The sequence below is a fragment of the Monopterus albus genome, unplaced genomic scaffold (assembly GCF_001952655.1).
Source record: "Monopterus albus unplaced genomic scaffold, M_albus_1.0 scaffold539.1, whole genome shotgun sequence".
NCBI lineage: Eukaryota > Metazoa > Chordata > Actinopteri > Synbranchiformes > Synbranchidae > Monopterus > Monopterus albus.
This window is the reverse complement of record NW_018128419.1, coordinates 54,846-80,210: the sequence shown is the minus strand read 5'-3', so window position 1 is coordinate 80,210 and position 25,365 is coordinate 54,846. Positions and strand designations below refer to the sequence as shown.

The window sequence follows — 25,365 nt, the reverse complement described above, 5'->3', positions numbered from 1 at the left end:
TTTTTTGTGTTTTGCTTTAGGCGTGAGTGTCCTGTCTGCAGTATATTTTAGTACCACTTCCAGTAATACATTAACCCACCTATAATCACCATTTAATTAACACTGCAGCATTACTAAGAGACACAAATATAAGTTCAAGGCGTAAGGGGTCTGTTGGGGTAAGTTCGGACAAGGGGATATTTTGTCCCTATCAGTGCTGAGACCAAACCTACGCCCTGGGTAATAAGGAGAGCGAAGACATTTGCACAGTGTCTGGAAAGCTAGACAAGACAAAGGTGATCTTTATCAGCAGTAAGAACACGGTATCATGGGCATGCCTCTCACGTAGTTTAATTGTTTATGGTACAGTAGCACTCCATAAAATAAGCTCTGAAGAAAAGCCGCATACGGTGTAACCTAAAAGAACTGCAACTTAAATGGAAGTTGTTCAATTTAAGGAATTTCTTTTCGTTTGAGCTATCAAGTACGTCACTTCCGGGATGTCGGGGTGAGCAAAATGACAGCTGGTTTGTTTTCATCAACAAGGGAAATTTAAAGTAGGCATTAAAGGTATGTAGATAGACGACCTTATGTTTTGTCGGGTTTTCACATGTTCTGTTAACGTACTCTCATTAGCTGGTGATTAATAAAGGTAATTTTATATCGCTGCCATCTGTAATCCTTGTCAGGCTGCATCGAGCTGCTGCTGGGGGTCAGACTCAGTGATACCGAGTCTGGACTGGACGCTGCTACATGGCTGTTAACAGGCAGTTTGCACCTTTAATATCCCAGTTTAAAGCTGAGCCTTTTATTTGGGGCTGCAATTGAAAAGGCGGCTGTAGCTGATTAACTATGTAAGTTCTAGTTTAAAAAAGCCAAACTCCATTGAAAAATCTGACAATTATGTCGTTTCCGTGCCGTATCGGCCTGTGTATACTGCAACAATAGCACCATAATTCTTTTTATTGATCGGCAGGAATTATGCGTCAGTTCGGCAGAAATCGCATAGATGACGCAGCACCTATAAGATTAAAACATCAGTTTTTATAACGGATCTTGGTGTTGTTGCGGCACATTTTTTAACCAAGTTAATGGTACCTGGTGAGGGGCTGTAGCTGGAATGGCAACTATAAACGTTGATATTTTGTTTAAATAACTATTGCGTTGTCAAAAGGATATATACCGAATTAATAAGACCTTCATGCTGAATCGCAGGTTATTATGATTTACGAATTAATAGATGTGTTAGTTTCTTGGGAATTTAAGAAGTATAGAATTATAAGACTTTTGAAGGGCGTTTGGAACAGCGGGCTCCTCATTAAACAAGATTAATTTCATTCCAAAATATTTTATAAGTGCCTGTACTATGTGTGTGTGTGTGTGTGTGTGTGTGTGTGTGTGTGTGCGTGCATGCATCACAGTACGATCAGTGTCATTCCAGTGTCTGACATGATAGGTCTGCTGCTGGTAACACATGCAGGCAGGCACAGACACAGAGCATGGGACACATTCAGGCAGAAAGGTGATTGACAAGTCTTATTGTATATACACACACACATATGAAATATGTATCTAGGAAATATACTTTGTGATTATAATGATATTGGCCAAAAGCTAACTAGGCAGAAACTGATCTTTGACCTTGTTTACTCTCCAGTGTCATGTGGTTAACACCCTGCAAATCCTCCTCTTTCTGGCCTGTACAGTCACAATCCTGAAAGTTGGTCAAAGAGGGACCAGCATTTGTTCTGGGGAGGTCATCAGCCCTACCAGCCACTCAGGAGTAAAGCAGTAGTGACACTGCCATAAGACCTGTTTTCAGCCTCCAAATAGAGAGCTTTGTCTTGTGTATAAGTTATGACAGTTTCAATTGCACTTTATGAATGGATGAACAAATGCCAGTGCCAGTGGACTGAAAATGAATCTGGCTTCTTTTGATTTCTTTGACAGACTGTCAATACAGAAACAAAAGGGGACAGTGAGCAGTGATAGTGGTCAAATTAAGGGAAACATCACTTCAGGTAAGATGTGTATTGTATAGTGAAAAATATATACAGTCAGAGATAATAAAAAAAAAAAAAGGTGTAACTTGTCTCAAACAGAGCACTAGGCCAAGCACCTAACATGCATATTTTATATTTGTTGTATCTGAATTTTATTTATCTTGTCTGTAAAAAAAAAAAAACACTATGGCATCATAGCAAGTAATTTATGTGCTGAAGAGTAACAAATTGCTTTCATACATTGCAGCAATATACTGCAGCCCATTTCTGTCAAATAAGATACTGTAACAAGATCCTTTTATTTTTTTATTTCAGCAAAACCACTACATAATTTATGCTTCCTTGCAGCAGACTCCGCAACAAGGCTCTATTCACCAAGCGTTTTAGGACTCGCACAGATACTTGTCATTTTAATTATAGAAGCTTAAGTGATAAGTGAGGTCAAAGGGGCCTTTTCACATTTTTAATACGTTTTAAGCATAAAGATAAGCTTTATTGTTTCTGCCCTTTGGACGAATTCAGGAATATTTAAATGGGACAGTGTGTCTGTGGTGCGCTGATAAAGAGCTGAGGACGCTTTCTTGTCCCCCCCCCCACACCTCCCTGCTTACATTATCATTAAACAGCTCTCTTACAAAGGAATGCAGACATTTGTCAGACTGGGCAGCTCAGTGTCTTCAGGGTCTCTCTAATGTAGATGTAAAACTTTTTTTTATACTTGGTACGTACTGTGCTGTATGTTACTGAGTGAATAAGCTGATTTTTACATGATAGAAGTGGGAAAATGGATATTTCTTCATGAAATACAGTCTTAAGCTTAATGCTTTATTAATGGATATGTGGTGGAATGAAGTCCTGCAGTAAAGCTACAAATGACTTACTAAATGAGTGGATTGATCATTGTCATCGTAACAGTTTAGCATTGTACTAGTCCTTACTGTCTGGGATTTTTAGACCCGTCCTCTCTCTGTTGTGTGAACTGCAACATGAGGTCCAGACAAGGCTCCGGGGCACAGTGTGGTCAGGAAATTTCTGGAATATTACGGAATGTTTCCAGGAGCACAGCATGCCAGGAAGGAAAGGGAGCGGGGCAGAAGATGATGTATTACTGCATGGCTAATTTGGCAGAGTTTGACTTTTAAATGTAAATCTCTAGAGACATTTGTGTCTGTCATGGAGTCTTTCCTCCATGTATAGTGCTATCCAATTAACTCATGTGGCAAAAGAAAAAAAATTTAGGACATTATGTTGGATTCTGAGTGATTGTGATGGACATTTTCAATATTTAATGATGTTTTATAGCCCAAATGATTCATCCTTTATTCAAGAATGTAATCTGTAGATTAATTGATCATTTAAAAAAAATGATGCAGTCCTTGTTTGGACTCCTCTCTCCTTTTATATGAGCCATTTTTGCCACCATCGTGATTGCCACACCTATGTAAAAAGTCTGAGTTGATGGTTTACAGTGTTTATGGTAGCAGATTTGTTTGGATGTACCTTTCACTGGTCTTTGTTGTTGCATGGTTATGAGCTGAGAGTTTGTCTCTTCCCCCCACATCGCTGACCAGCTGAAGGGCATGGAGCCACCAGAGGATAAAGATGGCCGTACCTTCGTGGAGGTGATGAGTGAAAAGTACAGCCCAGAGAACTTTCCATACCGCAGAGGACCTGGTATGGGGGTGGTGGTTGTGCCCACCGCAGGTCCTCAGGGTTCCCCTATGAAAGGTGAGCTGGAGAGGTAAAATTACATTTTGTACAGTAGCTGATAACGTCACCTTCACCTTTTATCCCTCATAGAATGGGCCAAGGTTTCTTACATTTATAGGTAGCACAGTTAGGAAACGTGTTTCCCTGTGTTGTACAATGAAATACTTACTTTGTCTAGTGTAAACTTCACTTCGTCAGTGAACTTATAGTTGTACATAAAAAAAACAGTCTTCAAAAATGCTGTATATATGGCTTTTAAATCATGTGTAGTGAGCAAATTCACTGTTTATTGTTAAATTATCATTCATTTCTTTTCCCTCACATCTGTACTACTGTAAACTAAGGGCAATGTTCCAAGCAAACTCTGGTGTGGTGTGCACCCAGAGTAGATTCTGCAGAAAGTACAATGAATTGAGGATTTGGACATCTCTCAGCACTTTTCCTAACACAGCCGTTAAGTCCACAAGTGTGGGTAGGTCTGGACAGTTGGATTGAAGCTGTGTCTCGTGGCTGCAACATACTATGGTCTTTTGTAGTTGAAAATGATATCTATGAATGTAAGACTGCATCCTGTCTTCTCTTACAAGACTTCACAGTAGTAACAGGTGTTGTGGTTAATTCTGGGAACTTGCTGTCATCATATGATAGAGGTGTTTTTGGCTCCTACTTCCTTCTTGTTTGTAGTATTGACACATGATGACTAATTAACATTTGTGAATTTTCTGTTTTAAGAGATCACAGTTTTCTTTGGCTCATTACATTTAATCCTAATGCCATTTTAGCTTTAACCCGCTTTTTCCTGTGTGACCCTTCACATCCACTCCTCTCCCACTTCACCTCCAGATCGTCTGAACCTGCCCAGTATGCTGGTGTTGAATAGCTGTGGGATCAGCAGGGCAGGAGACCAGGCTGAGATCGCTGCTTTTTGTGCCCATGTCATGGAGCTGGACCTGTCCCACAACAAGCTGCAGGACTGGAATGAGGTGCTATTTCTAGGTTTATTAAAGCTAAGCTAGCTAAGTCTGGTGACATTTTGTATTTTACTGATTGTCAACAAATCCCGTGATAAAGATCATAACCAGCAATGAATGATCCTACTTACAAGTATTTGTATAGTACTTCATTGTTGGCCAAAAACCATTAAAAACACAGCTGACTGGGTCACATGTCCCTTCATTACCATGAATGCTCACACTATAGTATTTTTTTGGCTAAATCTGATGTACACCATTCTGCCTCTAGAAATACTTATTAGCACACCAAGTCTTTGGTTTTCTGTTTAAAGGAATGCTTTTTAAAGGTTCTGCATTAAAATTATAGGGGCAAAATGTAAACACACACATTGTCTTGTTTTCAGATCAGTAAAATTGTGGCCAACATCCCAAACCTGGAGTTTCTGAACCTGAGCTCCAACCCCCTGGCAGGAATGATCCTCGAACCACAGTGTGCCGCAGCCTTTTCCCGGGTCCGACGCCTTGTCCTCAACAACACTCAAGTGTCCTGGGACACTGTGCTGGTGCTCACTCGGGAGATACCGGAGTAAGAACGTAGTCATGCTAGATCAGTGCTGCTGAGACTTGAGAATAAACTGGCTTTAATTCCAAGCCAGCACTACAGCATTTCATTGGTTTGCTCACATTGCAGTGACATATAACTGAATTTGGAAGTGGGCCTATAACTATAAGAGATCAGTTTACCCAATTCACAAACAAAAACCCTTTCTCACTTGCTCCAGTAGCCATGTCTCAAGATATGTCACCAGCTCAGTTTAATGGTCTTATACTTGTATCGTACTTTTCTATGTATTGCAGCACACTCAAAAACATATTGGTCTCTTCCAGGATGACGGCGTCCCCATCAACGGGGCATGAGGGGTGACTGAATGGTTTGATGAGTATGAAAATTATGTGAATCATATGGTCTTCATAGTCACCTGATCTCAGCCCAGTTGAACACCTATGAGAGATCCTCAATTGACGTGTTAGACAGTACTTTCCACCACCATCATCAAAACATCAAATGTGGGAACATTTGTTAGAAGAACAGTGTTCATCCCTCCAGAATTGTCCTCAGGCCAAATCAGTCCCTCTACTCTGCTTTCTCCTGTGTTGTCCTGCAGGCTGGAGGAGCTGTTCCTGTGCCTTAATGAGTACAGTAGTGTGAGTGCCTCCAGCGTGGCCTGCCCCACCCTGCGGCTGCTTCACATCACCGACAACAGCCTCCAGGACTGGGCTGAAGTCCGTAAATTTGGGCCCATGTTCCCTAGCCTGGACACTTTGGTCATGGCTAACAACAACTTGGCCTCCATTCAGGACAATAAGGATATTCTGCAACGGCTCTTTCCCAACCTACGCAGCATCAACCTGCACAACTCAGGTCAGAGGATGCAACTGCTTGTTGTGTGTTGGTATTAGACCTGTTTAAATTGGGTATTGTAATGTAATGGTTTAATTCCAACATTAAACACTAAATTGCTTCATTTTTCAAGATACAGGTTTGTTCAGAATGTCAGTGTCTGCACCTGGATGCATCATTTACCGGCTAATAAAATTAGAACAAGCAAACATGTCACTGTATCCAGAAAGCTTTGTGTTATTTATAGAGTGTTACAACAAATTTTTCTCCATATCAGCTTTTATCTCAGGAATCTTTGTTTTTATTTTGGGGAGTGTAAGGTGTGAATCTATTTTTACAGTTCTGCTGCGAGTAGAGGGGACAAAAGCAATATTGTGAGACTTGGAATTCAAAAACACTTCAGTGCAACACTTTTTCATATTGGCTCCTTTAGAAGCTCCTGAAAACTATTATCCTAAGTCATTTTGTCCCAGATTCAGCCTTCAAGATTTGTTTTTCCTCAAATTTCACTTATCAGTAGAGCAGTTTCAGTAATTTTGAAAACTGATTACAATGTCTGCAAACAACAGATAACAAAGCAGCAATAACTTTGTCCTAGAAATTAGATTTTGGACACACTTTAGTTTAACATGTCTCTATGGTCAAATTAATTTCAATCTTTTCTAGGGGTACCATCATTTTTGTCCAGGCCAGTTTCATTAGTTTGTTTTTTTTAAATGCTTCTGTTGAACCACAATTCAAAAGCAATGACTGATTGTCATTAGTTAATTTTCAGTAAATTTTTATTTATTATTACTTTTGTCAGTTTCACGTTATTTCAGTGACCATTGTGAGTTTCTCTTTGTTTAACAGAAGGGTACTAACAATTGTGTCCATGTGTGTATTGTTAATGAATCCCAAAAGCAAAAATGCATCTGTCTGTTTCACCATTCTTTTTGACACCTTGCCCTCTTTGTGGCATTCAGCCCCAAATCCACTGAAACTCCGGATCTCATTAGTGTCTAGGCACAGCCATTTTTACCAAATGTTACTCAGACACAAACAAATATTACATTTGTTTGGGCACTATTTTCAGCGGTGGATTAATACATTGTTGGTGCTGTCTATTGAGTATTTCCAGCATCCGGTTGGTTTATGTGGGATTAAGTCAAATTAAACCAAAAGTGTGTGTGTGTGTGTGTGTGTGTGTTCGTGGTACTAAAGGAAAATGTCACAAAAGAAATGTGTGGCTCATTGATGTCTTTTTAATATGGAGCTCTGTGACTCCGAGGAATAACATACAAGCAGTAGCTAGACATAGAGTTACTGTATCTAAAGGAGACACCATACACCTTATTACGACCCTAGCTCAGTCTAGCCTGAGGAGGGGAGTAACATAAGACTAACTGAAGAATGATCACTTTGGTCATTTTGCTCAACTTTTATTGCCAGAGTGTGACTAGGCTCAAAAGAAAAGCAGTGCATATTCCTGACTCCCCGACATTAGAAAAACATGAGAAAAAGGATAAAGCAAAAAGAAAATGCATCTCTCCCCTACAGGGCTTCCTGGCAAAGAGTCAGGTAGTAGTCTAGGTAAAAAGTAAACGGTCATGTGGGAAACAACAAATGCACGCTGCACTCTGCCTAACCACAACACAGAGAGTGGAAAGGACCAGGTCTTGGCAGCTCACATTAACACAAGTAATCAGGCATCAAACAGGCGGCAGAAGTCTTTTTATACACCTGGTGGATAACAAATGGCTGCAGGTGCCCAAGAATCAGCCAGTGACAGTGGAGTGTGGGAACACTAGGAGCAGAGTGTAGGGGAGCGGCACAACACACAGTAATCCAATCTCTTTGTGGGGGAATGTAATGCACTTCCTTCCTATTGTCTGCTGTCGCTGTTTCTTTGTCCTAACTGTGTTTAACTGGTTTAAGGTCTTAACCGATGGGAGGACATTGAAAAGTTGACCTTCTTCCCCAAGTTGGAGGAGGTGCGACTGCAGGGCATTCCTTTACTGCAGGCCTACACCAACGCAGAGCGACGCAGCCTGATCATAGCGCAGTAAGTTCCTTGAGTGAGAACAGACCGAATCTACAGCAGCGGTGTTGTTTTGCCCCACACTGAAGAGTACTTGACATCTGAATTATAGAAGGCAATAATCTAGACCATTTCAGATTCACACAGCATCACAGACTGCTTCTACTCAACTGCGTATTGTATTACATATGTGCTTCTCCTTAGGCTTCCCTCAATATCACTACTAAATGGCAGCGTTGTGACTGATAGTGAGAGAGAAGATGCAGAGAGGTTCTTCATACGATACTACTTAGACCAACCTAAGGAAGAGCTGCCCTATAGGTATACTGCACTCACTGTTTCTACTGTAACTACAGTGATACGAGTGTTTGTGTCATGTATTTGTGTGTACTGTTAACGACTGCAAATACAATCTGCTCTTTTCCTCCTCAGATACCATTCCCTGGTAACCAAGTATGGGAAGCTGGAGCCACTTGCTGACATTGACCTCCGACCTCGCTGCCATGCCCAGGTGGAGGTTCACTGTGAAGAAAAAGTAGAACAGGTGCGTTAAGCATTTAATGAGCTATTATGAATAGTTCACAGATATACAGTAGAATAACCTGAGTGGCAGAGCTTCAAAGGATATCGTATCACTCCACCATTCATACTTTGACACTGAGTCTCCCTTTGTTGAATTTGAGTTTCTCTTTAGCAAATGAAATTATTGTTTCCTGGACTCTTATGTTCTTTCCTTTTGAGTAATTGGTGCAACAAGGGTATTAGTTAGCACCACTGTTTCTCAAATACTCATGGTAGCAGCAGCAGATCACACTGACCAGTTATACTTTGATCAGTGGTGACTGCAGAAAACTAAAAAGGCTAGACAGCATAGAGGAAATTCAGGCTACGCAAGTTAATAGAAAGGTAAAGATACAAAATTATTAGTGTAAAATAAATTGAGTGCTCTTTAATTCCTTGTCAGATCTCATGTGAACATGATTAGATTATGATATTCACATGAGATCAGCCAAGGAATCATTGATTATCAGTTCCAATTTGAATACATCATCAATAATAAAATCAAGTGTGTGGGTTGCTTAAATATAAATATTAATTCATAGCTGATAATAAAAGTTTCATTTATGTCCAGAACATCATATTTCATATTATTTGCAACTACCTTCCATTTTTTGAATCACAGCCTTGAGCTGAAATTGTATTTTAAATGGCAAGACTCTAGCTGGCTAAAAATTCTACAAGTACCTATAAATTTCTTTGTGTACCCTGTAGAATAAAATAATGACTTATGGATGCTAAAATGTCTGACCTAAAGTGCTGATGCAATTGCAAAACACATATCACATTTCATACTCAATTTCTTTATTACTTTTATAATTTCAATGATTTATATAATATAATAACAACCAACATGGCACTCAATTTCAATGGTTTTATATAAAAATCATGTACGCTCCCTTCAAAATTCAGCTCAAATGTGTTGCATCTTAAATATATATGTATATATCCGATTTTTAAGGGCTTGCATTGCAAAGAATTAAAATGACTGGTGCTTGTTATGGGGGCTATGACCCCCTGGCCACCCCTTGGGGGCGCTATTGACTTTGATATCATTTGTACTTTTGCGCTCTGTACAAAAAATAAAATAAAATAAAATCAAGCACGTATTAGTTATGGCATTAAAAAAACTACACAGGTGATAAGCACCTTCCATGTTCATTTTGCTTAAGGACACAGCTAAAAGCAGTGAAAATTTAACTTAACATTCATCAGTTGGGCAGAAACATAACTCCATAGGAATCTTAATGTAGCTCCCATTCAATATGATGGGAAAGTATGTCCAAGCTTTGTACTGGTAGTGTGCATCTGTCCTTAAAAAGACTTGAAAGTAAGTACAAAACTGTTCAAATGTGCACTGTTTATAAATTTCACAGCAGCTGGAAAGACATTTTAAGTTAAATACCAAGGGTTATGCTTGTGTTTTACCAGTATCAGTGTAAGCATAGCTTTAAACCATTCTTAATACATGGCTTATTGCACTTACGCTGAGTGAAATGCAGTTTAATGTCTAAAATGTAGATACTGTTGCTCTTTGTGTCAGCTGAGCATCCGTTTAGACCAGACAGTAGCCGAGCTGAAGAAGCAGCTCACAACAGTGGTGCAGCTGTCCATCAACAGCATGAGGCTCTACTATATTGACAAGGACAGCGCCTTTGGTCCAGAGGAAATGAAGTACAACACCCGTGCTCTCCACTCCTACAGCATCCAAGATGGTGATGAAATACTGGTTGTACCTAAGTCCAAATGAACAGTGCGTGTCCAGCTGACTGAATAAAGTAACTTTTTGATTGATTGATTGATTATAGAATACTGAATATGGATACTACTGGATTATGTGACATTGCAAAATAACTGGAAACTGCAACAACTGGAAACTGGAACAGATTCAGCAGCTCCCTTGTTGGAACAAAGGGAGATGAAAATGATGGGAGTCATGAAGACTGCACAGTGGACTACAGTGGGCTCCTGGGAGGCTCTGGCTGGAAAAGCAACCAGTTGTGGTTCTTATACCTTTATTTATTTTAGCTTTATTTGAGGGCATCCACTGAAGTTAGTGGACAAATCTCTCACAATGAAAAACAGAAGAGAGCAACTTGCAGTCACCTGGCAGCTTCAGAAGGGGAGGGCACTGCTCTACCAGCAGAGCTTTGCTGCAGATCTATCTCTTAGTACAAGGCATGTACCATAGCACCTGCACAGGAAAGTATCCAACAACACCGTGTGGCCATTTGTTGCAAAAGCTACCCTGTTCAGTGGTGAGGCAGTGCTGCTGAGTGGAGAGGGATTCCTCTTCTCATCTTCACCTTTACTGTACAGTCAGCACAATGTCAAGCAGCATCTGTTCAAGGACAATTCCAGCCTAAAGTACTGTTAAATGCAGGGGTTGGTCCATTTTGTTGCTCAGTGAGTTTTTTGTTTTGTATTCCTGTGGATAATTGGCAATGTTAAAAGATCACATTCAGGTTGTTTGGCAAAATTCCGAGAGAATCAAATTGCATGGGGAGCAGTGTGGTGATTTGTCATAGAATGAGCCGATTGCTTTGAATAATAACCTCTGTGATATGGGTTTTCCACAGAGTTCTTTACATTTACATTTGCTCTTTCTCCCTCATCAAACAGTCGAGAATTTATGTATATGCTATATGCTGTTCATTCCCAACTAGATCTTACTGAGAAGTCATTTCTCCAAGTATGTGCACTGGAGGCTTTAAGTTTCCACATTACACTTGTTTAAGTCACATACTGGACCATGATTGGCTTCCACATTAGCTGCTATGTCACAAAATCACCTCTTTCTGTACACTTGTTAGCATCATGGTGGGAATTCTTTTAATGTAATTCTTTTGTTCCCCCAATCCATAGGAACAGTTAGTGTGTTGGTCCAGTCCAGTTATAATACAGGCAAGGGAAACACTCTGCATATATCACAGAAAGGAAATATTATCTGACACTTTACATAATGCATTTAGAGCTGCTCTGCCAGGCCATGGTGATTGAAGCTGTAGCTGTGGACCTGGTATTCATGTAGTTTCTTTTTCACAGAGTGAATTAAGGAGAGGGACTCGATTGACTCTTTAAGGACCTTTTTTTTTTTACAGTAATGGCAGATCATGGGAACATTAAGTAGTTCCAAACATTAGCAGCAGTGCCATAGAGGCACATTTACTTGGCTGCTACCTAAAGCTAAAGAAGTTGAAATCAGTAGCAGTAATTATACTTGACATTTTAAGTAGCGGCATGTGTTTTACACATTTTACATTTTTGACTGTCTTAATCAAGCACACACACACACACACACACAGATGGCGGTGCTGCCTGCAAGGCAAGGCTGCTCTGGCCATCGGGAGCAACTTGGGGATTAGTGTCTTGCCCAAGGACACTTTGATATGTGGACAATGGGGATCGAACTGCCAACCTTCTGGCTGGGGGACAGTCACTCTACCGCCTGAGCCCCACGTATTAAAGTCATCACTTTAATAATTAGTTAACTAAGGTAAATTAGCTCAGCTATCTACAACAACCTAACACAAAATTAGTTTGCAAAGCTGTTCAAGTCATTAAAAATAGTTATTGATGATAAATCTTGTTGTTCTCTACAGAGGGCAATGGATCTTAATCGATTGTTTGGAACTATTTGAAACTACATAAGTCATGTGACCTGTTGCCATTTTTGACCCCTCAGTGTTGCAGCTCCTCTAGCTTAACGGCTCTGGTGTTTCACTGATTATAAACTAAGGATAGCCATGGCAATAACCAGAACCACAGTGATAGCATCATCCCGTACTACAGTTTTGAGCAAAAGGGGGCTTTAAATGAAAAGAAAAAGGATGAGATAGGTTAAAAGAAATTTGGGCATATAAAAAGGAAAATTACACCACTTCATGTATCTAATAGTACTGATGTTTCTGTTTTTATATCACAAAACACGTACTGTATACACATATGTATACACTCACACCTGTGCACACAAGGCAGGTGTTGTGTCATGATATGTGCTGCCCTCTACAGGCTTCATCTGTCTTAGATAAACATTGTGTTCTGCCACTACAGTAATCTCACTAGATGAGGTTCTATGTGAACAAAATGATGCACAAAAACACACACCAGGGTACTGTACCTAAAAGACAATCTCTTGGTGAATGTTTTTGCATAGGATCAGTATAAAGTCATAACATCTACATTTAAAATATAGCAATTCTATTCAGACCATCTTATTTCAGTTGAACACGTACTGGTGTTTATGAACAATTTGTGAGGTTTTTTTAAAATTAGCTTTTGTGTTTTATGGCCATTTTAGTGAAATATGGTAGCAACAGAGTTTCAACAGTTCTCCTGATTGTTTAATTTGACCTTTTCTTTGTTTTTATCAGTTTCTAGTTGTTATGCATTTAAGAAGATAGCATTTTGTAAGTTTAATATTCGTTTTTTGTACATTTTATTAGTGCATAATTTATTTAATGATGTGTTGTATGGAAGTTGATCTGTGTTCTTTATTTACAATTCTCCAAGTTTATGAACAGACATTGCTCTAAGTTTAGTGTATACATGTGTATTTTTAAGGGCACTTGAGACTTAAAACTTTTACCACAAGGCATGTCTTACCAAATAGAGTTGGGGTTTGAAAGAGGTGGGAATTTAGGGGAACATCTTACATTTGCCCCATACTAGAGGCGAAAGGCTAGCATATCTTGGCCTCTGTTGCTTCAATTTTGACCTTTCTTTTTAAAATCTCTCTTCTGAGTCCCCCAGTCTAATTTCAGCACAATACTAAACAGCTGGAGGGCCCGATTTGGTAAAATAATCATTTAATCCTATCCTATACACTACTATTTTACCTCCCATACGCAAGTGAATTTTACATTTCAGTCCATCTTGGACTGAAACACTTTCGCCAAAGATAGTTCAGGAAGTTATTGGTATAATGTGGAATATACACAGTATGTATTGATTTTAATACAGAGCATCCAGCTTGTATAAAAGGAGCAGTTTGGTGCCATTGATTTTTTTCCTATAGCAAGAGTAAGGGATTCTTTGTTGCACTGCTGACAACAACATCAACAAGTCTGGACTCTGAAGTGTTGAGTTAATAGTGTCTGTAATGATCAATGTGAGATTTGTTTGAAGTGAGAATAGTATGTCATTGTGTGTGCTTGGTGGGTGATTTAATGGTATGTGTGTTATTTGCTTAATGAGTTTACATTTACAAGGAAAGTTGTCACTTTGCTGCTTAGATTTTTGGAATAATACACTTGAAACAACTTTGCTTTACATTAAGCCTGATGAAAATATTTTGTCTTGATGTAAATTTATTGTATACCAGTACAATTCATCTAGTTTTATTTTAAGAATATTATAATTGTGTTATTTATTGTGTCTGTCCAACCTGCTGCAGGCCACAATTATTGCCTACGGCAATTTACAACCCTTAAAGCCCCTGAAAAATGTGTTTTTCCAGTATTTCTCCTTGACATTAAAGATTAATGACAAATAAAGCAACAATCATCTGTTAAAGTTTGGAAAATGTTATCAGTTATCAAGGGTGTGCAAAGCTCAGCTGAGCTGCTACTGGGGTTTGAGCAGATTTGATTTACAGTTACCTGGCTACATAAACAAACACCCCCAAATATTCTTTGATTTTTTATTCTAATTTTGGTTGTTCAAAATATGGGTCATCACCTTTTTCCCCCACTAACACTTGCCTATTCAAAGCAATGAGAAGAACTTGGACAAAACCAAACAAAACAGAAACTTCTCATCTGAGAACCAAGGACCCCATCATTCATAGTGAGAAACTGATTAAGAAACTTAGGTTTCAGGGCCTTTAAAGGAAAACTTCACCCCAATATGCATTTAATAGCAATGCACATTTTTGTTCATTATGTTTTCTGGTGTTTTCCATCCTTTGCGTAACAGTTCACACAGACAACTTGACACATTCAGATGCTGGTTCATATTTATTGTACAGATGCAACAGTAGCATCTATCTTCTCACCTAACATTCTGCCAGACAGTGAAGAATACTGTATTTTCAATAACTTAAACTACTGCTTGAAAGTTAAAGTCCTTGAAGGTGTCAAAAGGTATTAAGAATGGAAGAAATCACAAACTGAAGTAGACAAACCTTCTGAGGAGTAACTAATGGTAGATTTTTCCTTTAAAATTTAATCAGAAAAAAACCATTCTAGCTACTCCAAAGTAGTGCTGTTTCTTTATATTGTAAAAAGCAACTGTACAAATGAGTTTAAATGAATTACTGAATGAAAGTGATAAACTGATATCATACCTGTTTAACAAAGGGCTTTGTCTGCTAAATTGGAGAAAATGAATTCCTTTCCTCAATTTATTATGCAACATATAATGCTAGACATCTGGCAGCTTTTTCCAGCACATCCTGTTTGAGTTGAAGCTAAACAGATACTGCTACCCCCGATATATCAGCAAATACACTGCTTGAGTCATCAGCTGCCTCTAAAAGTGGTACACCAGAGCTTGTGTGAATCTCAGAAGCCTATATTTGTCTTTGATTATAGTGTGATAGATTGCGGTTGGAATAAATGCCCAGGATGTCAAGGGTTCCTTCCTGCTCAGACACCTGTATTTAAGTTAATCAGTTCACTCAGCTATATGTAACATGGGACTGTTCTTAGTCTGAGGTGGTTAAAACATTTTTGTTGTAACCTATATAAAGTATAGTATAAATAGAACAGGATCAGCCATTTTTTTATTATTATATGTAAAGAAAGATTAGTCACTGAATGAAAATAAATGCCAGTCTCCCACCTGGGTGTGTGACACTTTGTTTCATTCATAGCAGCCGCTATGGAATCATTTCAGGTGTCCGGATGTGTTTAATGGTACAGATGGTTGTACTGCATTATGATTTCATGACTCATTCACTTTAATGTAGGTGCTTTCAAACTCCAGGATGAATGACTACTTGAGTGCTGTAAATTGGAATACTGAAAATAAATCATTTTAGCCATAGGAGATCTCACCCAATATTTGACATAAAAAACTGTTTATATAAAAACATATACTCTTACAGTGACAAAACCGTGCACATTGTTTTAACTTCTCATTCATCATTTCTTTAAAATCATGTCACATTCCTCAGTAGTAGCCATTGTTACTGATTTATTAGATTTTAGGCATTTAGAACATTGCAAAAGTGGCGTGCTTTGTAGCAGTAGATAAAAATTAGTGTGTACAATTTTAACAGCAATATTGGTAGAACAAATCTAATTCCACTGTGATGGTAACAAATATATGACAGCATATTAATGCATGGAAGTACCTACTGTATTCTTTAGTGACTTTATATATAGCCTACTGTAGGTTATAAGTATTTACTTATTACTTAAATGAGTAGTATAACTTTTGTCTAATTTTTAAACAATTTCCTAGATTTTAAAAATCACCAAACAAGAAAAATCATCTAACTGCCACCTGCATTTTTACTTATCAATATCAGAGTATTTTGTTGAGCACCAGCTGCATTTACTGTCTGAACAAGGTTGCGGTTAAAATACCATAGGCTGTCAAATAGTATGACAAATATTCTATTGTCTGTGTAAATTGCTCTGAATGTGCATTTTTAGTGGGTGAAGTAAATATAATTTTATAGTATTTACAAGTGTAGAGCTGATATTTCAGTTAGTATATAGGCTTACAACAACAACACTAATTACTGGAAACAAGTCTCCGTCTTTCCCATACGCATGAACGTATCATTTTTTTTCAATGAAAGAAATCTCTGATGTTTACGTTCATCACCATAGCGACCGTGTAGGAAGCGGTGAGGTATGAACCAATCAGATATTAGCTCTCTTGCCGGACTGACGTCATTGTTAAAGCGAAAAGAACCGCTACTTGGCTGCCGAAACTATACAACTGCAAGCCAGGGGGATAGAAGACATGGCTGAATACCAGCGTAGTCTTGACTAAAGCCCAAGGCGGTATAGTCCCCTGTCCACCGTTATCGGCCATCGTTCTCAGCAACTTAACTAAGGATCTAAATACCAGCACTAACCAGCTAGAAAGACACTGGGGGGGCGTTTCTCTGCCCGTCTGTGCAGATTCGGATGGGGAGGATCTCCAACTGTGGGGTGAGTGAATGCAGTTATCTTACACCACCATGACCCTGGTAGCAGCTAGGTGCTGTTCTCTACTATGGACATGCAGAATTCCTACCAAACTCTGGGAATAGGATTTCCCCCTTGCTAGTAAAGAATGAATATATACCTTACCGAACACAGTTTAACATACTGTAGAAATTAGAATGGGCCATCGAAGTATTCGGCAAAAATATGACAGCGAAGCAGCTGTTTATTTCAGTTTCATTAAAGATTTTAAGATGGGTAAGTTAACCATAGCTACAGTCGACTGCCCTGCAAGGTCTTCTAGCTGAAGGAAGAATAACAACTGAAACACCAGTAAAAGTTCATACCTTAAAATGTGTATGTGTCACGCCTTGGCGCAGAAGTCTCTGGACACACTGGCTTTAACACGGCTACTGTCTTAGCTAACGTTATCCAAATAGTTTGAGGCTATTCGGGTTAGCTGGCTGGATTGGTAGTTAATTGATGTTAACTAGTGTTACACAGACAAAATAGCCAAGCAGGTTTTAATTAATAAACTGTGTATTAACTTTGTATTTCGCTGCTTTCCTGTTCGTGGGACGTGGGTACGAGAAGTTTTTACTGTTTCAATCTCCTCTCCGCCCCCTTGACGGATAGTAGCCTACTCCATGCCCCGGTCCGCTTCAATTAGCGAGAAACGCTGCTGAAGTCTGACTGGTTATCTAATCGTGTGTGGAATAAGGTTATCCATGTACTTCCTGAGTCAAAATTTGCATTGATATTTGGCTTAACGCTAGTCTGTTCAGAATTATACATAAGCGGCCACATTGCGGTACATCGTCTACAGCTTCTGTGCGATTGTCATCTCCTGTCAGTGTCATGTAATGCTACACCCTTCCCAGAGTCCGTCCACCACAGTATTAGGTCTGTCTTTTTCCACTGTCTTGCATACACACATCGGCTGTTTTCTGAATTTCTGCACTGGAAAACGCTCGATGTTACCGTATTTGGAAATTTACCTATGACGTCTTTCGCACACCGGTACTGCAGCTGTATGACTGGTTCTGAAGAAATTGAAATTACATGTAGAAGATAAATCGCATAAAGCTGAATGCATGTAGTACCATCAGCATAAAAACTGATGAAATCATACTTGGATGTGAGTAATTTCAGAGTAATAGACTTAGTATGATGGCACTGTTTCTAAAGGAAGTCAGAGATACCTGCAAATGAGTCATAATCCTGGGAAACTTGGCCTTTACTTTAGACTTTCATTTCTATGAAAGCAACCGATCTGCTGGCTACAGCAGTGTGGTGGACTTGATGTTACCCAGCCTGGCATATAAAAAGCCTTAATGCTAGTCCTTTAACAGCAACGTGTAATGCCACTGAGTGTTGAGTGACCTGTATAGGTCATAGGCGCCTGCTATATTTACCAGCTCTGTAACTTGATCTGTGGCATTCTGGTTTGCTGTGCTCATACTATCCTCTGGCACTCTGGGGCCACAGCCTCCCAAGTAGCACCCCATTGTTTTCTGTCTATTGGCCCGGCCGCTCAGAACAACAAGGGTGAGCCTCTTACAAACAAACCAACTTAACCACCACTCTTCATCTCTTGCCTTCTTTTAGGTACCTGCTTGTCAGTTGAATGTGTATGGTGTGGGCTGTTGGCTAAGCTAATTTAGGGTGATTATAGAAGACCGGGGATAACATTTCAGAAGGTTCTGGATTTTTCCAGCATGAGTAGAAGACCTGAGAACAGCTTGCCGGGGTAGAGAGTAACACATCAGTTAATATGCATGACAGTTTGTATTTGTAGTGAAAATATATTTGTTTTCTCAAATGAAATAAATATATTTATTTATGGTGGAAAAACGTGAGATTTGAAATAAGTGCTGGAAAAGCTACATAATGAAAACCTATAAACTTTATCTTTACCTGATCTTTATAATTGATCAGCTTTTCCAGATTTGATATGAGCTGAAGGGTGCATCTTGAATCTTTCATGATCAAACTGGAGAACGTGTTGGCCAGAGTGGCCTGTGCGTGCACTTCATGCTGAACGTGTAGTGTCCCAGAGTGCTCTGGGAGACTGCACATAACAGATTTTGGCACATAGACACAGATTTGGGCTAACTGTTAACTTTATGAATTTCTAGACTTCTAAGTATGCATTTACTGACCTCACAGGGATTTTCAAAGTACAATGTTTAACAGCTGTTTGACAGTATTCATCTAGTGATAGTTTATTGCCTGTTTCACTTATCTCAAACCCATTTCCGCAGTCAACAGAATGTGATGCTGCTCTTTCATTGTGTCATACTTTATATTGGATGGTATGACACGTAAAATGTCATGTGTGTTTTTGCAGGAGTGATCAGTGTCACAAAGCCAGTGTGGGCGTGCACTGTGGGGTAGCAACAGTAGGATGAGCTGCCCCCGAGGTATGACAGTCTGCGAGGACTGACACACACAGCTACAAATACGGCAGGTAACTACTTCACTCACACATGCCATTACACAGATACAAATGCCATCCTAGTCGACAGTTGGACATCTTAACTATCCCTAAGTGCATTCTAGTTGTTGCTTGTAGGCAGAGTTTTACATCACTGTTTGCATGGTTCAGATGTATCACATAAGAAATCCATCCATCCATCCATCCTTTTTGATGTGAGGCAACAGGGCTAACCAATGCACTGTGATTTTCTTGTTGTAGAAAATCATATATGAAAGATGAAAAAAAAGTATTTCCCAGTTGTGAACCATGGAATCCATTGACAGCTTTCTGGCTTTCCAGCTTTCACCTGGGCTAACCTGTGACTTGTTTTAGGAATTTAATATATGAAAATGAAAGGTGACTGAGCTCATTCAGAGCCCCAGAGTTCTGAGAGGCACTGTTTGAGGTGCTGGCACAAAAATAAACACAGAATATTAAATTTCTTGTTTAATAGTGTTTTTGAATGAGATGTTTGTAGTTGCCACTTTGACTTCATGGCTTTATTTGCCAGTCATTCTTGTGCCAGCACTGTGTATTCCTCTTCCTTTTTTTTAATCTAGTGAAGAAAGGTTTAACCAGTAGCTAGGGAATGACTGGAGTAGGTCCAGCTATGGCTTGTCAGAATAGCAAAGTCATCAAGACTAATTTTAATGTGCTTGGCAACTGGATGTAACAGGCAGAGGGGTCTGGCAGAGGCGTCACTGTGGCGCTCACAGAAAACTTCTTATCTGCTTACATTTCAGGGTATATATAGCTGCCTGTTGGATCAAGCCCCCACCCAGCATAGCTCTGAAACCTCCTAATAGCCCCCATGTTGATATCTCACATTATTCCCCATGAATACAACATGATGTCTGCACTATGTTAGTTTTTGTCTCACTTTCGCATCTTTCACAACAGCAGCAGCAGTAGGCAGCTGTTTTCAGTGAAAAAGCTCTAGAAACCTGATGTTATTCAGTGTTACATTACCCACGCAGCACTAAACAACAGACACAGCATGTTAGAAACTAGCTGGTAAGCATTTAGCCACGAAAGAGCAGCAGAAGAGTTGGCAGAGATGAAAACAGACACACAACTCCAACAAGTGAATATTAATATTGCTTTGTGTCTGCTAAATGTGACAGCTATTGACTAATATATTTCATTTAAGTGATCATATATCATTACTGTCTTTACAACATGTTGTACTGGTTCTTTTTAGCAGTGTTATGCACTGTCAACCATGTAATTACTGAAACATTAGTAATTGTCAATAAGCTTTATTGACTCATCACAGATACAGTGTATTCCATCCAGTTTGTTCTCCAGAGATGAGTGACATACTTGTTGCACCTTTATGCATCTTCTGTGCCTGTATAATTGTAATATGTGTAACTAATCCGGCACAGAACTCGACTTTGACGTAGAATCACAGAACTTACCTCAAAACTGCAGTGACTCAGGTGAGAGTGAGCTAACCTTTTACTATAGTGCAGCTATACTTCCACACACGTACGCGTACACTCTCACTCCGCATCGCCAGAGAGTGCCATGTTACATTTATGCAGTGTCATCCCCGGGCATGGCGGCATCCTGCGTCATCATACATATTCTCCGAAACACACTTGAGATGGGCTCTGCTATGTAATAGGCCAGGGGGAGACCTGGGAGGACAATATGTACTGTAAGAGATCTGACTCACTCACATATTAGAAGGATGGGTTCTCAGCACAGGCACATTTTGGTAACATAACAGATCTAATAAAATTCAACAACATCTCTAACAAATTCACATGATTTGATATGTAACATTACACAAATTTAAAGAATTATATGAAGTTTTTTTCCTTTCCCATCTGTAGTTTAAGACCCTTCAAAGAGTTGAGTTTACCACATGCTGGTCGCCTGATGAACGCAAGTACAATATTAAATACGTTGATGAGAGTAGTGAAAATGAACCACAACATCTAAATGATGGGATGTAAGAACAAAATGATGAAAATTATGAAAATTGGCAGAGTTGGGTGATATTCATCTGTAGGTTTGTCACTACACATGACCCCCGTTGCATCACACATACTCATTTATTGCATTCTTAACAGATATAAAGGTATAGTCAGCGATTCTAAGTCATTACACATTTTGTCATATCCAGCTAAATTTTCCTCATGTTTCTCTGCCTGGCCTTTCAGTTTGTGTCCTCCACAACACCGGGTGTGTGTGTGTGCTGTGCTTGTTTTGAAACAGGCGAACGAAAGGATTGGAGGTGGGCCGGCTGACTTCAGCCAGTCGGCACGAGGTGGCACTCTTGTTCCTGCACAGCATAGTGTGTGCTTTTTTGGGGGGGGTCTAAAAAAGTACCAGCTCCATTGCTCCCACTTACAACTAACAACTAAACAACCAAGGCAGACAAAGACAGAAGCACAAAGGACTGTAACGTTAATCAGGCCAGGTAGGAGACCCGTATAAATGTAGCTCTGTGCTGTCTTACAAAAGAGAGAGGTTTGGGATTTAAAAGGGATGAGGATGGACACTAAGGTTGCTCTTTTTCTGTTGGACAGGTGGGTACATTCTTTGCTATGTGCCACTGAAAATCGTTGTGGTCGGTATGATGTTGTTCACTTAGGTAGACTAATCTTTGTGGTAACGTTACGTGTTACATTGGCCTGCTTGCTAAATCAGATTTTCCTGAGACATTCAGTTAGATTGCTAGTTTGCATATGTATGCTGTTGTTCTGACTTCAGCTATAACAAGTGGGGACTGTTGTGAGAGAATAACAGTGGAGTCTAGCTGGTTAGCCACGTGTTGTGCCCCACTTGCTAGTTTTCTGTCATCTCCTTTGGCAAGTGCAATCAGTGAAAGCCAGTTAAGCTTTGGCACCGCTGGTGCTTGACACTTTTTGAATGAACAGGAAAATGTGTATCGGAACGTTGAATTGTTACTTTGTGAACTCGTTGCTAGTGTTTTAGTTTTTATTTCTTGTGGTGCCCTCTATTTTTGTAGGTAGTGAAAATGAAGTTCCCAAAAAGCTTGGTTGCCTGAAACCTGCCCTGTAAGTGAAGCATCATCTCTCCAGCTCTTCGCCAAGCGTTGGCAGCAGTTTGCTGCTAAAAGCTTCTGTTCCACTGCACTCATGCTGTCACTTGTGCCTCTCTTGACAGCTTTCTTAATAGAAGCCTGGCAGACACACTGTCTTGCTCATATAAGTAGAATGTTGTATTTTCACACTAACATATTTACGCTTTATATTTTCTTTATTTCTGTAATATTCTCAGCAGCACAGAGACTCTTTACATAGGTTTTTCATTACCTTGTTGTTTCTCTAAAGGAAACAAAAGAATACAGAGCATTATGTATAGTGAACAGGCTGTAGCTGTGATAAAAAGTGTAAATTGGCTATGGAATGTCCTTTATGTGTCGATACAAAGCAAATAAATGCAGCTTGTTGCCACGGTAGCTATGGAAACTACTGATTAACACAACCTCAGGGGAGGCTGAAAATGCAGAACAGCCAGAGTGTGTTCGTGTGTGTGTGTGTTTGTGAGAGTGGCGCATTCCTGTGACTGTGCATGTGTTGCTGTTTCTGTGGAGACATCTCATCTCAGAAGTGAAATCCATAGTTTGCAATTATCTTATCAGTCCTGTGTGTCCAATGCTGTGTGGTGTTACTCCCACGGGTTTGACTCGCTGTTTGCACTTCACTCTCAGCAGCTCGCCTACCTGGCCAGCCCGAGCTTGGTTCACTCAGCTGCCCTAGGTCTTTGGCTGTGACACAACTGTGGGAATACAGAGAGGTGCATAGTAGATGAGGCATTCAGGGTAAGGTTCAATCAAGACTAAGGTGATCTAGGCAAGGGTTCAAAAGCATAATAGGCCAGCCTTTTTTGAGAGATGTGGCATTATAAGATGCTATTGAACCCACAGAAAACCACAGACCTTTTGTTGCGTCTTCTTGTTCATTTTTGGGTATTAAAACTTTGATTTGAGAATGTGAAGAGCCATGTTTATACAGTGGGTCTTACTTAAAGTTTTGTCAGAGGCAACACACCTCATGGTACCAACGAATCTCATCCAGGATTCTCACTGTAGTTTCCCTCACACATTTTTTGTGCTTGTGTTACACCATAATATTATGCAATGAAGGTTTGTGCTAGTGTGATGACAAGGCTGGGGGTTTGGGGTGCTAACCAGCAGTAGCCTAGCAGGTCAGTGGAATTTGCAGTGATTAATAGGTTTTGCCTCCATTAAAGTCAGTTACAAGCTTTGAGAATGGTGCGTGGGTAGCGTTCCCTCTGCGCTTAGGTACCCAATTGCTCAAATGACTAGAAAATGTGCACTGCAGAAAATTATCTGGATAGAAACTTTGGGTTGGGGTAGTCCAGTATTTTACTGGAGTCTAAACTTATGTATTTCACTCAGATCGTGAGCCCATTTGAACCATACAACTAAGTTATATTGAGTATGTACATAATGGATTCAGGAAATCTGAATGTTGAAGACAATGTGCAAGCGTTCAAGAAAACATTGGAGCCTGATTTTTGTCACCATTGTAGATGTTGATATTTTAAAAAGTCAGTTGTCAGCCAGTAATCATTTTTTAACATATTCACATAACATAAACATATTATAAAGATGCCTTAATTTGATTTTGAAGGAATTGTAACCAATATATGTCCTGTCCAAGTCATGGTCTAATACGAGGGCAGCAAAAATCTTTTTTATTGATTCCTCAGTTGATTTTCTTGATTAATAATTTATTTATAAGGTGTCAGAAAATGGTTAAAAAATGTCCATCCCAGTCTTTCAGGGTCTAGGGTAATATCTTCAGTTATCTTGTTTTGTCTAGTTCAATGCCAAAGATATTCTATTTTACAGTGATGTAGCACAGAAAAAGGAAACAGAAAAGTGGTAAATTCTTAAATTTAAGAAGTTTAACCAGCAAATATTTTTATTTAATTTTTTTCCCTTGAAAATGATTTTAATAATTGTCCAAACCAATAAAAAAAGCACTGACAGAAAAGAAATCTGTCATCTGAAAAGAAAACACTGTGATAAAGGGTCACATATGCAGTCACAATAAAAATATGATTGAAAAAAGGAGGTTTTCAGGGCCTGTAAGCTAAGTAGTTACATTACTGGCCATTGTGTGTCACTGTTTCTGACTGGAGTTCAGTGTGATGCTGGTTTGGTTCAGTTCAATGCAAAACAATATCTGTACAGGCATTGTGCCCAGAGTTAAAATCTTAACAACCTTTCAGTTATCAGAGTTATTACATCAGGTTTGTTTGTGTAGGTTATTTACTAAGTTTGTAACCATAACTAAGATGCAGAGTTCACAGTTAATTGTTGGCACTTTGATCCACCAGCAGTGGGCACTACAGTGCAGAAAGCTTCTGATTCAGGCTTCAGGAGATAAAGATTTGTTCATTCATCTTAATCACCTTGAGTGTTAAAGATAATAAGCATGTTTGGGAGTATATTTGTCTTGTATGACAGTTGCCTCAAACTGTCACACAAGCTGTGGTGGATGATGCTTGTTCCAGCCTAATTTGATGAGTTACTAACTGGTGTCTGACAAAGGATGATGATGGAGAGTAAATCCAGATCTAGGCTTCAACCCATCAAAAAGCTACGGGCACTGCCGGAGACACATTGTTCAAGTTTTAGCGTTGCTATGTGCATTACAAATGTATGTTGCCATGTATATGACAGTGCCCAAACCAAAATAACTCTTCAAACACAACTGCTGCCAAATAACAGAAACAGACATCATGTTTAGCCTGGCTTTAGATGGCTGATTTAAGCAAGTCAATGTTCTTGGTGCTGTTAGCCTGGCTGGTGTAGCAGTACTCAAATGAATGGTCACAGCTGCCTGGTCTGCCTCTGTGCATTTTGGCCAGTAGTGTACGTTGGCCTGTCTCCAGCACACTGCCTGTCTACCTGCTCCAGATCCATACACTGAATAATTGATAGACCCGTGGTCACAGAGAGAGCCAGAAGGAGAAAGCGATAGAGATGCAGAAGGAGGGGAAATTACGCTGAAGAGAAGTAGGTGCGCTCATAGACACGGCAGGATGCCAAGAAGGAAGGGAGAGAGAGAGTAAGAGAGGATAGGGAGCAGTAAGAGAGAGGGATGAGGGGAGAGAGCCAGGTTAAAGAAATAGGAGCCTCCCCTGCTG

At 39.6% G+C, this 25,365-nt stretch overlaps 1 protein-coding gene and 1 long non-coding RNA gene across 5 annotated transcripts in view; both read left to right on the top strand.

Annotated features, from left to right (window-relative positions):
• Positions 1–475: 475 nt before the first annotated feature.
• On the top strand, positions 476–11,901 carry tbcela (tubulin folding cofactor E-like a). Of its 4 annotated transcripts, XM_020588432.1 has the most exons (12): positions 476–549; positions 669–833; positions 1,637–1,833; positions 1,930–2,000; positions 3,554–3,710; positions 4,536–4,675; positions 5,050–5,231; positions 5,812–6,068; positions 7,965–8,091; positions 8,272–8,388; positions 8,500–8,611; positions 10,169–11,901. In XM_020588432.1, exons 5-12 carry the CDS (start codon positions 3,563–3,565, stop codon positions 10,373–10,375), a joined length of 1,290 nt encoding a protein of 429 aa, XP_020444088.1. In that variant the 5' UTR covers positions 476–549; positions 669–833; positions 1,637–1,833; positions 1,930–2,000; positions 3,554–3,562; the 3' UTR covers positions 10,376–11,901. The 4 variants fall into 4 exon arrangements, with proteins under 4 accessions (XP_020444088.1, XP_020444086.1, XP_020444085.1 ...); XM_020588430.1 differs by lacking the exon at positions 1,637–1,833; XM_020588429.1 differs by lacking the exons at positions 669–833; positions 1,637–1,833.
• Positions 11,902–16,432: 4,531 nt separating this feature from the next.
• The window catches only part of LOC109953063 (uncharacterized), a 9,932-nt gene continuing 999 nt past the window's right edge, over positions 16,433–25,365 (top strand). The window contains exons 1-2 of the long non-coding RNA XR_002273845.1: positions 16,433–16,733; positions 19,078–19,197. This is a non-coding gene — a long non-coding RNA (uncharacterized LOC109953063). The remainder of the gene's footprint in view (positions 16,734–19,077; positions 19,198–25,365) is intronic.

What these genes read in the sequence shown, in the direction of transcription:
- tbcela (XM_020588429.1), top strand. Translation starts at nt 3,563, where the DNA reads ATGGAGCCACCAGAGGATAAAGATGGCCGTACCTTCGTGGAGGTGATG. An exon ending in AGCTGCAGGACTGGAATGAG is followed by an intron (nt 4,676 to 5,049) that starts GTGCTATTTCTA and finishes TCTTGTTTTCAG; the next exon opens with ATCAGTAAAATTGTGGCCAA. An exon ending in CTCACTCGGGAGATACCGGA is followed by an intron (nt 5,232 to 5,811) that starts GTAAGAACGTAG and finishes GTTGTCCTGCAG; the next exon opens with GCTGGAGGAGCTGTTCCTGT.